General features: G+C 41.6%; 1 protein-coding gene across 3 annotated transcripts in view; it reads right to left on the bottom strand.

Moving 5' to 3' along the window:
- Positions 1 to 12,898, bottom strand: part of KDM2A (lysine demethylase 2A) — a 118,183-nt gene that overhangs the window by 23,807 nt on the left and 81,478 nt on the right. For all 3 annotated transcript variants that reach the window (XM_044259806.1, XM_044259804.1, XM_044259805.1), the window contains 6 exons: positions 12,741 to 12,847; positions 12,188 to 12,281; positions 10,866 to 11,019; positions 9,738 to 9,853; positions 3,959 to 4,085; positions 660 to 1,054 (listed from right to left, as the gene is read on the bottom strand). In XM_044259806.1, coding sequence (XP_044115741.1) covers positions 660 to 1,054; positions 3,959 to 4,085; positions 9,738 to 9,853; positions 10,866 to 11,019; positions 12,188 to 12,281; positions 12,741 to 12,847 — 993 coding nt within the window. The remainder of the gene's footprint in view (positions 1 to 659; positions 1,055 to 3,958; positions 4,086 to 9,737; positions 9,854 to 10,865; positions 11,020 to 12,187; positions 12,282 to 12,740; positions 12,848 to 12,898) is intronic.

Here is a 12,898-nt window from a genome sequence, read left to right as displayed (position 1 = left end):
GATAGGTTATGTCTGTCTTTTTTTTTTTTTAAACCTCTATGCTCAATGTGCGACTGACCTCACTACCCAGAGATCAAGAGGCGCATGCTCCACTGAGAGAGCCAGCCAGGTGCCATGGGACAGATTATGTTTATTTACAATGACACTTCCTCAGAAGCTGTCCAATGGGTTTTAAAAATTTAAATCTTAAAAGTAGATAAAAATGAAACTAAGTATGTGAAAGCTACTCAACATCAACCAGTGGAAAAGAGCTTCTTCCTTATCTGCTTGGGGTGAGACTGCTAGAGATTCTTATTGGCCACTTTTATTCTGAAACAGGCCTCTTCATCTGCAGTTAACTTGTTTCAATAGTATTTCCTACTACTATTACTTAGTATTAAAAATGAACAGTCTCCTTTATTTTTAGAATGAATCTGAAATCTGTGTTTTTTAGGACTAAATTTAAGTCCTAATTGAACATATAAATGTGAGTATTTCAACAGCAGGGACCTAACCTCACTTTAGGAATTCTAACACTGTACAGCACACACACACACCAGTAAATGTTAATTTCTTTCTGAATGAACCAGATTACCCGGAATTCCTGTACTTTCTACGAAATGCGAAGCTGCTTGCCCAAGCCAGATGAGTGGCTCCCATGCCACATAAGCCACCCTTACCTTCACGTCGGCAATAAGAGCATCTTCATCTTCTATCCCTGTGGGGACACACTTCTTGTGCAGTGGCAGAGACTCCAACTTATCTACAAGACAGCGGAGGCCTTCAAGCTCAAAATGGGTCAGATGCACCTGCCTGTCCTTTCGAGGACTACACTGGGGATCCCACACTTGGCCGTTATGGGAGGCCCGGCTAGAGTCAGAGGAGGAGTCCCCTGACAAGGTTTTCTTCAGACTTGGAAGACTCCGGCAGCTTTTGCCCAGTCCGTCATAATCCAGGTTGACCCCATTGGCTACAGGGCTCGTGAGGACAGAACGCCTATTGCTCAGGCGCCTTGGTTCTCGATCCACTGCTTCTTCATCCCCATTTCCAGATTCCAACCCATTTAACTCCAAATCTGCCAGTTAAAAAAAAAATGTATAGTAAGAACAAGCCACTTGACCATGTGATCAACGAAAGAAACAGACAGCATGGGAGGGACCTTGGGGTTATAAATGACAAAGCTGGGACTTTTTAAAGATTTTATTTATTTGAGAGAGAGACCACAAGTGGCAGAGAGTCGGGCAGAGAGGGGGGCGAAGCAGGCTCCCTGCTGAGCAGAGAGCCTGGTGCAGGGCTCTATCCCAGGACCCTGAGATCATGACCCGAGCCGAAGGCAATGGCTTAATCCACTGAGCCACCCAGGCACCCAAAGCTGGGACATTTTAAAATGGTCTCTCCTTATCCCAGCTACGGCCACTTGTTGAAAATCGTAGTTACAGGTAAGAATAGGATCCTGAGTTAGTGGGACAGCTAAGGCAATGGTCAACTGATTTTTCAAAAGATTGAAGAGTCCATGAACTGTGTGCTAGAAACAAGTCAGCTGACAATGGCTATAAATTAATTCCAAGTCCAGACTAAAATTTGGGGTTATAATTTCATTAACTTTTTATTTCATTTTATTTATCTAACATAAACAGAGCATAAGCAGGGGGAGCGGCAGGCAGAGGGAGAAGCAAGCTCTTCACTGAGTAGAGAGCCCGATGTGGGGCTCAGTCCCAGGACCCTGGGATCATGATCTGAGCCAAATGTAGACACTTAACCGAGCCACCCAGGTGCCCCTTCATTAACTTTTTAAAAAGCAGACAGTACGAAGCACATACAGCTTTTTTGTTTTGTTTTTAAATTTATGTATTTGACAGAGAGAGACCACAAGCAGGCAGAGAGGCAGGCAGAGAGAGAGGGAAGCAGGCTCCCTGCTGAGCAGAGAGCCCGATGCGGGACTCAATCCCAGGACCCTGAGATCATGACCCGAGCTGAAGGCAGAGGGCTAACCCACTGAGCCACCCAGGTGCCTGCACATACAGTTTTGTTAAAAGTTTTGGTTATGGGGCACCTGGGTGGCTCAGTGGGTTAAGCCTCTGCCTTAGGCTCAGGTCATGATCGCAGTGTCCTGGGATCGAGCCCTGCATTAGGCTCTCTGCTGGGCAGGGAGCGTGCTTCCACCGCTCTCTCTGCCTGCCTCTCTGCCTACCTGTAATCTCTGTCTCTGCGTCAAATAAATAAAATCTTAAAAAAAAAAAAAAAAAAGCTTTAAAAGTTTTGGGTCATAAAACTAAACTATGGAATTGAAATCTCATCACTATGGCTAACAAAACAAAGCAAGTGTTTTTAAAAAGATTTTGATAGGGACACCTGGGTGGCTCAGTGGGTTAAAGCCTCTGCCTTCGGCTCAGGTCATGATCCCAAGGTCCTGGAATCAAGCTCCATGTATCACTCTCTGCTCAGCAGGGAGCCTGTTTCCTCCTCTCTCTCTGCCTGCTTCTCTGCCTACTTATATTCTCTGTCAAATAAATAAATAAAATCTTTTTTAAAAAAAGAAGATTCTGATAGTCAAAATAAAGATCTAATGAAGGAAAAACTGTTAACTGTTCACTGGTCCTTTATGAGGAAAGCAGTATTAGAAACAGACTCTTCACTATACAGAACCAACCGAGGATCACCAGAGGGGTGGTGGGTGGGGGAGTGGGTGAAACAGGTGATGGGAATTAAGAAGCGTTCTTGCTGTGAGGAGCACCAGGCGCTCTATGGAAGAGCTGAATCACTATACTGTCCACCTGAAACTAACTAACTGGGATTTGAGTAAAAACTTTTTTAAAAAAGTATAAAAATTAATTAGCCAATCCAAATGGGAAAACAAGTAATATGTTTATTAGTAATAATTTAGAAAATGTAAGATGGTGCAAAGAAGTAGGTATTAGTCATCCCTTATCCCTCTAACCTTGGATAACAACTCAACAGCTGGTATTTTCTTTCCATCCTTTTTCCTTTCTTTTTTATAGCATCTATGTATTTATTTGAGAGAAAGAGGGCATGAGTAAGACGAGGGGCAGAGAGAGAGAGATAGAGAGAGAGAGAAGCAGATTCCCTGCTGAGCAGGGGGCCCACTGCAGGGCTGGACACCAGGACCCTGAGAGATTAGATCCCAGGACCCTGAGATCACAACCTGATCTGAAGGCAGATGCTTACCTTACTGAGCCACCCAGGCACCCCTGAATCTTTTTCATTGCATATGTGTATGACTATGATTGCGCTGGGATATGTGGCATATACAATTAAATTCTGTATCCTGCTTTCATGTACTAGGTGATCATTTTTTATTTTCAAACAAGAATATAAACTATCCTCAAAGGAAAATGCTGAAGCAAAAAAAATTATCTGGCTTAGATCGAAGATTCTGTGAAAGACATGACCATAGAATGTTACACTGTTGACTCCTCTATACCTCAAGGCATGAAACAACGTAAAAATGTATAACTAACAAAGTATCTTGCCATCCAATAAAATGGATGGCAAAATAGAAGTTGAGGAAACATTAAAGCATAGAGGTTAAGGGTATAGATTTTAGAGACTTACCATGTAGCTTTCACATTTATAAACTATAGGATCATGGACAGGTTTTTAAAATTTCTTTGAAACTTAATGTCACCCTTTGTAAAATGAGGATAATACCTACACCTCACAGGTAATAACAGAATTTACTCCTTAGTAATGTGCCTGGAATACAGTTAAGAGCTAGCATGACGATGTTTAGTTTTTATTGTACCAAAGACCATTCTTTAGATAATAAATATAATAGAGAAGTGACTATCTTTCTTAAGGAGCTAAGTATTAACAATTCAGACAAAGAGGAGATCCAGATACTTCATGTTGCCTAGTAATTCATGTCTGGGTAGGAGCTCAGCTGTAACCAATGTTCAACTCCAATGAATGAACTTTGTAGTTCCAAGCAGGTAGATGCATGTTCACGCAGGACACTTACCCATACTGAGGGACTCTTTTTGAAATTCCTTAGTTAGGTGGGAGCGGTTTGTTATGCAGTACACGTAGCGCTCCAACACGTACCAACACATCTCGTAGTAGAATGGATAACGGAACTTATTTGGAACCTACGTGGGAATAAAATAATGGGAAAAACAAGCTGGTAACAATTTTCAAGGAAAGAGAGTAAGACACACTGTATCACTGCAAAAATTAACCCAGGAAAAACACTCTCGTCAACACCTAGGATGGCATTTGGAACAAGAACCTAAGTGGATCTGTCAACCTAAAAATTGTCGGTCTTGGGAATTGATCACCAAAATAGTTTCAGCACCACTAAGGTGGTATCTTGGGAAAGCATCAAAGTTTTGGGACCGAGAGTAAAGTGTTAGAGTACAACACAATACACTTGAGAAAACTGCTTCAGTGTTCTTGGGATATAAAGGTCTGCCAAACAGTCCTACCTTTACAGTTCTAACCTGAATTAGAAGGCCACGGGATAAAGAATCTAATGGACAAGAGGACATGAGATGAAGCTATATGCTTTTATTATGTCCTTACCTATAGAACAGTATGATTAGACAGACCCGTTCTCAAGCTATGCCTAGTCTAGGACACAAGACTGTGTATTTTCCCACCATCAGCTCTTAGCTGGTCTGTACAGTACTTCACAGTTTGCCCCGATGGCAGGTCCACAAATGAGACTGCTGCACCACATGGCCTAATCAGCCACTGCCTTAGCTCCTTTCATTCCCTCCAGAAGCAGCATGAAATCATTCCAGCTGAATAATAACAAAAAGAACTGCCCTTCAGCTCTAGCATAGTCGAAACAAAGGCAAATCAGCATGGATTAATCAGTGAGGAAGACCAACAATAGGGACTATCCTATATATATTTTGCTGTCTTGAGAGCCTAGAGGATAGCTTTCAAAAGGAGAGGCCCAACAATACTTTTAAGATTGTTTTGAATATGCAACTGAGAAGGTTTTCATGTCCTTTTCAAAGCTTCATGTCAGGTAGTATTCCTGAATTAAGGAGATCTGGATGGAAGGCCCTTTTCAAAGTCCTTCACCAGGTCACAGAGCATGACTGTGGAATGAGACTACTTTCCTCATTGCAAGGCAGGAGAGGCAGGTACTTTTCATTAGGTTTCCAATTTAGACAAGCTGGGCTCTGAGTCTGGGTATCTTATGTGATTACAGTTTTAACAACTAAAAGCAGTGTTTCCTCTTTTATTTTCAAGTCAAAGGCTAGCTCAGTCGGTAAAGCATGCAATTCTTGATTTCAGGGTCATGAGTTCAAGCCCCACACTGGGCCTAGAGTCTACTTAAAAATACATAAATTAAATTTGTTTTTACAAAGATCAAATTAATTTACTTTTGATAAGGTGTGTGGGGGAACCACAACAATTAACAGATACCAGGTCCACCCAAATTAAATATAAAACACAGGCCTCTCTGCTCACCTTTTACACATATTAACACTTTTCTGGAAGGATCCTTTTTTTTTCTTTTTAGAGATTTTATTTATTTACTGAGAGAAAGAGAGACAAGCAGGGGGAGCAGCAGGCAGAGGGACAGGGAAAAGTAGGGTCCCTGCTGAGCAGAGAGCCCAACGCAGGGCTGGATCCCAGGACCCAGGATCATGACCCACACAGAAAGCAGACGTTTTACCAACTAAGCCACCCTGGTGCCCTGTGGAAGGGTCTTTATGAAAAGTTCAGGACAACCCAAAATTCTAAAGCCCTTTGGTACTCTGCTGAGAGGTGAGTATTGACAGTTAAAAAAAAAAAAAAAAGACATTAAACTTTTGATTTTTTACTTGAAACTCATCAGACTGCATTAGAAACACGCAAGATACCACACACCCACCCAACTTGCCTCATTATATTTTATCTTTGTTGCCAGACACCACAGAACATATAAATTCCTAAGACTGGATTAGAATTTTTTGGTTGGGGACATTTTTTTTAATCCTCCTTAGGAATTACGGAGCTTTTAAGTGCTATCAGTAGAATAATCACCAACACTCGAGTTTAAATAGTACAGTATTTCCACACTGGCATGGCAAAAGAAACCAAACCACTGTCTTAATTTATAACACACTTTATTTTTATAAAGTAACATATTAAATGAATGCCAGACTGGTTTTGGCACATAAAAGGTTGGTGTAGAAAGCAATAATAATAATATCATCACTGTGTGTACATATGCAGGGGACTCAATGAAATTTTACAGAAATACCAAGGAGTTCCTTATTTAGAATGAAAGAATTAAACTATATTTAGGGAAAATGGAATAATGTGGTCAGACTGAAATTTGACATTTTCTGATAAACAAAGCCTAGGAGTATTAGTTAAATCAAGATCAGTTATTTTAAGTTTAACAGTCTGCAACTTCTAGCAGAGATAAGGTAACTCATTTCACTATGCCAGTAAATACACATTCTCCAACTTATCAATTAAGTCAGTAACTCAAAGGCATAATAATAGTAATTTTATCCAAAAATGGGGGAATAGTTTCTAAAACCTAATTTTCAGATTGAATCTTAGAGTAGATAGGTGTTATTACCTCAGAATGATTCTGAGTTAAATAAGAGTACTTTATTATGAAATTACATAAATTTCCTCTTTTGAAAAATCAACTATTTTTTATTATTGAAATTTCAAACTTAACTATTTTCTTATAGTTTCATTACTCTTAAAAAACAAACACATATAAACTTTTTGTTAAAAAAAAGAACTTATTAATTTGAGAGAGAGAGCAAGGGTGTGTGAGAGAGGGAGCAGGAGACTCCGTGTGGGGGGGTCGATCCCAGGACCCTGAGATCATGACCTGAGCTGAAGGCACACACTCAACTGAGCCACCCAGGCACCCTTATAAAAATTTATTTTTTTTTAAGATTTTTATTTTATTTGACAGACAGCGATCACAAGTAGGCAGAGAGGCAGGCAGAGAGAGAGAGAGAAGCAGGATCCCCACTGAGCAGAGAGCCCCATGTGGGGCTTGATCCCAGGACCGTGGGATCATGACCTGAGCTGAAGACAGAGGTTTTAACCCACTGAGCCAACCAGGCACCCCTAAAATTTATTTTAAAATCACTGCAGGGGCATCTGGGTGGTGCAGCTAGTTACATGTTCAACTCTTGGTTCCGGCTCAGGTCATGATCTCAGGGTCATGAGGTCAAGTCCGGTGTGGGGCTCCACACTCAACAGGGATCCTGCTTAAGATTCTCTCCCTCTGTGACACAGAGCTCAATCCCAGGACCCTGGGATGACAACCTGAGCTGCTTAACCAACCACCCAGGCACCCTAATAAATAAGGGCACTGCATCATCATCATCATTTCTTTTTTTCATTTTATTTATTTATTTGACAGAGAGAACACAAGCAGGGGGAGCAGAAGCGGGAGAGGACGTCGCTGGCTCTCAGCTGAGCTGGGAGCCCAAGGTGGGGATTGATCCCAAGACCCCAGGATCATGACCTGAGACGAAGGCAGATGCTCAACTGAGCCACCCAGGCGCCAGAACTGCCTCTTCTTAATTCTAACAGGGAATCCCTATAACTCCAACACTACTACTCTTGTGTGTAAGTAAGGTAATAGGTAGCTGTTAACCAAAATACAGGTCTCTTCTTTTAAAGATTTTTTTTATTTATTTGAAAGAAAGAGAGACAAGCAGGGGGAGCAGCAGGCGGAGGGAGAAGCAGGTTTCCTGATGAGCAGGGACCCTGACACGCAGGGCTCGATCCCAGGACCCTGGGATCATGACATGCACTGAAGACAGACGCTTAATGACTGAGCCACTCAGATGCCCCAAAACACAGGTTTCAAAATAGGAACCAAAATATTTGAGCATGTTCACAATAAATAGGTCAATGACTGTTCCTTCTAAAAATTGTAAATTCTTCACTAATTGTGATATTTTATTGTTTTTTAATTACTTTTTAGATTTTCTTTATTTGAGAGAGAGAGAGAGAGAGAGCGACAGCAAGTGAGCATGAGTGTGGGAGAGGGGCAGAGGGAGAAGGAGACGCAGGCTCTCCAGTGAGCAGGGAGCCCCACACAGGGCTTGATCCCAGCACTCTGGGATTTCGACGTCAGCCGGAGGCAGCTGCTTAACCAACTAAGCCACACAGGTGCCCCAACTGTGATTTTTAAAAATGATTTTATTTACTTATTTGAGAGAGAGCAAAGAGTGAGAGAAAGAAAGAGGGAACACGTGTGAGCACATGAGCACAGCGAAGCAACAAAGGGAGAAGCAGACTCCCCTGATGAGCAGGGAGCATGACACGGGGCTCCATCCCAGGACCCCGAAATCATGACCAGAGTTGAAGGCAGACGCTCAACTGACTGAGGGACTCAGGCATCCCCTAACTGCAAGTCTTTAAATTTAACTTTGAAAACTTTCAAATCCACCAAGAAGTTTTTTTTTTTTTAAAGATTTTATTTATTCATTTGACAAAGAGAGAGAGATCACAAATAGGCAGAGAGGCAGGCAGAGAAAGAAGGGGAAGCAAGCTCCCCACCAAGCAGAGAGCCCCATGTGGGGCTCCATCCCAGGAACTTGAGATCATGACCTGAGCTGAAGCGGAGTTAACCCACTGAGCCACCCAGGTGCCCCTCAAATCCACAAAAAAGTTTTAAGAGCAGTGCAGAACACTGCCTACAGCATTATTCGAGATTCACCCCCATCAACATTTCCCCACATTTGCTAATCTCTATTCATATACCCTGTTATTATTCTGCTGAACTACTTGAGAGCAAGATGGGAACGTCACACCCTCTAAAGACTCTATGCTCTAATTGGTCTTTAAGGTCAATACCATCTATACATTAATTATATGTAATTCAGCCCTTACTGACTTGGGTTCTACTAAAGAATTAAGCCCTATTTTCTGAAGACATGGGCTGGCCAGCAAACAGCAGCGAGTGGATTTGGTCTGCTGCCTATTTTTGCAAGCCCTGTGAGCTAAGAGGGTTTTTTACATTTTTAAAGGACTGAAAAAAAAAAAAAAAAAACCCAACAACTAAAATTAGAGCATTTTGTTTTATGGGAAAACTATATGAAATTCAAATCTCAGTGTCCTTAAATAAAATTATTTTATTTGAGCCATTCTCATTCGTTTAAGTATTTCATTCTACAAGGCAGTTAAGTACTTGCAGCAGATCCTGTATGGCCCACAGAGCCTAAAATATTCACTATCTGATTCTTTACAGAAAAAGTTTTGCCAACTCTCGCAAGGGCATCCACTACGTTCTAAGTACCTAACTTTTTTCCTTTGTATCTAGAATGGTATCAGCTACGTACCCTCCCAGGGAAAACCTAGAAAATAAGATGCACCAATCATTTTCTGAAGGACTTCATTCTCTCAAGGAACCCCAGATGGGAAAAGCAGTATGTACCCTGAATTATTCAAATACAACGGTTTGGGTGGGGCAGAGTAATCGGAGTAAAGATACATGAACTCACACTGTGACTCCTGACTTGATATATCTTATTACATCGAATTATTCTAAGACGATAAAATTTAAAAACATCAATTACCAAATGTCCATTTCTAGCCCTATAAAAATCCAAGATACCAAGAACCTCAAAGAATTAGAGTCCTCCAAATCAAGCGTAAATCTTGTTAAAGCTTTCCTCTCAGTGTCCCTGAAATGTAAACAATGCATTTTAATTCAGGAAAAATTGAAGTTTGAGATAACTACCAATGAATCTCTTATAACATCTCTTAAATGGCGGTCATCTCTTCCACATCCAGTTCTATGCAGAATTACTCACCCGTGTCCGATCTTCAATGTTGTATATTTTTAACTGCATGGGGATATTGAAGCTATGCAAAAAATTGCCTCCAAAGACTAATGTGTCTGTAGGAGTATACACAGCATGAATCCAGCCTAGAAGAAAGGAGTGGAGGGGCAATGGCTTTAGCACATGTTATAACACGGCATTCTCAGAGACCTAGTAAAAGACTCCTAGATCACACATTTTACTCTGATTCCGCCACTTAGAGGTTGGTCAAATTATTTAATCTCTTGCAGCCTCAATATCCTCTACAAAAATTAAACTTTATATGGTTGTTAGTAAGCATTAAATCAGAAAATGCACGTAAAGTGTTTAGCATACAGCAAGTTTAACAAATGCATTTCTACTTATGGGAGGACCTACTGTGAAGGCGTAGTACCAGAGATTACACATGTATTTCCGTTTACCCCTCACAACAGAATGTGACAGATTTAAATATTTGACCAACGTAGTATTAGCAGGTAAATACAAAGAATTAAATACACGTCTGTGATTCCAAAATCTGTGCTTCTATTTATTTTAGGACTAGTGACCCAATAAAAATATCACTAATTTCTATACCCCTTGCAGCCATCCCTTAGAACAGGGAGCTCTTATCTGGACGTTAGATACTGCATGCTGACCAGGTCTTATCCTTAACAGACTCTGATTACCTAGAGCTAATGTGGGGCCCAAACATGTAAATCTGAAAAGCCACCACTGGCAATTCTTTTTTTTTTTTTAAGATTTTGCTGACTTGAGAGAGAATGCACAGAGCAAGAGCGAGAGCATGAGTCGGGAGAGGGAGAAGCAGGCTCCCCTCTGGGCAGCGAGCCCAACGTGGGTCTCAATCCCAGGACCCTGGGATCCTGACCTGAGCTGAAGGCAGACACTTCACCGACTTAGCCACCCAAGCGCCCCACCACTGGCAATTCTGATTTTAGTGGAAAATCAGTGCTTTTTTAAAAAATCCAAATTCTTTGCATCTGATACTCCATAATGACTGGAAAGGACACTATTGTTTTCTGCCCACCCAATTATAACCATTCTTGGGGGTAATCCATCAGTTCTTTTTCTCAAAGAAAAGAAAGTGCTAAACAACCTATTTTTTCCCATCCTGCTTACCTGAGGGAATGACGAAGGTATAGCCCTGCTTGAGCTCAATGCGCTGGCAATCTGACACCCGGTCACCCAGAAAGATGTCTCCCTGTTTCCCTGACAGCAGCCAATTCTCGTACAGCTCCAGGTTGTGGGCTGTAGGGGGGATGAGCCAGAAGACCTGTGAGTTAAAAAACTTCAGTCTGTTAACAGCTATTGACATGACCCAGTCGTCTCCCTCAACTAATAAATGGGTACAAGGTAAGGTCAAGAGGTAGAAGAGCAACAAGCAATTCCCTTAGCTTACAGAACCTGACCATTTGGGAAATTCTAGAGGCCCTAAAGAAGTAGATCTTTTTTTGACTTGTTGAAATGGCATTAGAGCTTCTTGGGGGTTTGACTGTAGAGTCCAAAACCGATCCAGGACTGAGAGAGAAGCAGTGTATTTAGTTTATTACCTAGATAGTCCCTTACTTGCCCCTAGCTATCTGGCCTCTACAGTCCTAAGAAGGACAGTTAGGTACAATGTCTTGAAGAGACAGGCCTAGGTTGCTTTGTTCTAGGGTAGTAACCACGATCAAAATGACAAAGCTTAAGATATCAGTGAAATGAATCCAAAGTAAATAAAATGACTTTGGATTTGGAGGTACAGTTGTTCTAAATTAAGACGGCATATTTTAAAAGCATCGGTTTTCATTCTAGTTCTACTTTTTTCTCTGACAAAGCATCCACTTCCAGCAAGGGGAAAAAAGGGTAACCATAGGAGTACAATACTATAAACCTGACATTAATCCCAGATTTCTGTTCTCACACAGCATTTAGAAACAATCTGGTAAGATGGAATATAGTTCTTTCTGAATGAGAATAATATTTCAAAATCTATTCATACCCTTAGAGAGGACTTAAAGGCTTCCTTTGACCAAATTTCAGATCAATGCCTTCATATAGGAAAAGGTGGTCTGAATTCTAATTTCTGATATCGTTGTGAATCTATACAAAATTTCTGTTGCCTTCTACTTCGTTATTACACTTCGAGGTAGAGAAATTATCCTGTCTTCCTAAAACCACTCCCTTGCCTTCCTGTGGAGAATTCGCCCTGGGAATCTAAAAACAGGACTGTTGAGTTTTACTAAGTACTGTGCCAATATTGGTGTAATGATAGCAGGCCAAATGAATACTAATTCCTACTGAAGTCTAGCCAAGAAGGTCAACTTAATCTATGATTCTCTCTAGAACAGGGGACAATTCTCTAACAGATTCATTTCCAGGGTATATTAAGCATGCATGAACTGAAGCAGAATCATAAAACCAGCTTCAGAGTCCAACCCCCATCATGACTATGACCGTACCTTTCCCCCTTGATGGATGTGATACCAAACAGAGGTACCACCAAAGTCCACATGGAAGTCAGTATAGCAGCCTCGAACACTCATTAGACAGTACCTGACCCAAAAAAAGCAGCAGCATTAGTGCACTGATTAAAAAAGAGAGCCTGCTCTACCCCAATGCCACACTCTCCCCTGTCACACACTATCCCACTTTGTGCCTAATCAATTCCCAGTGAGAGGAATGCAGGGGGAAAGATTTTATTTATTTATTTATTTGGGAGACAAAGTGAGAGAGAGAGAGAGAGAGCGAGCGAGCGAGCATGAGATGGGAGAGGGTCAGAGGGAGCAGCACACTTCCCACTGGGTAGAGTCTGACGCAGGACTCGATCCTGGGACTCCAGGATCATGACTTGAGCTGCAAGCAGTCTCTTAACCAACTGAGCCACCCAGGCGCCCAAGAATTCATCTCTTTGATCATTTAGGACATAGAGCAAGGCTGTGAAGGGAGGAACCAGTCCTTGCTATCACTCTGATTTCCCAACGCACCTGAGGAAATTCAGGAAAAGCCACTTACTTCTGCACTTTGGGGTACTGCATCTCCAAGATGGCATTTGTTGATTCAGTCTGACTCTCCTTCAGATGCCTTGGCCACATGTTGTCTACCCAGTCAATGAAATCCACCTTTAAAAAGGAGAAGGAAACATTTAGGATTCAATGGGAGGACTGGGATTA

Source organism: Neovison vison, chromosome 7 (assembly GCF_020171115.1).
Source record: "Neovison vison isolate M4711 chromosome 7, ASM_NN_V1, whole genome shotgun sequence".
NCBI classification, from domain to species: domain Eukaryota; kingdom Metazoa; phylum Chordata; class Mammalia; order Carnivora; family Mustelidae; genus Neogale; species Neogale vison.
Note: the sequence above shows the minus strand (reverse complement) of the source record. Positions and strands in the feature narration are given on the sequence as shown.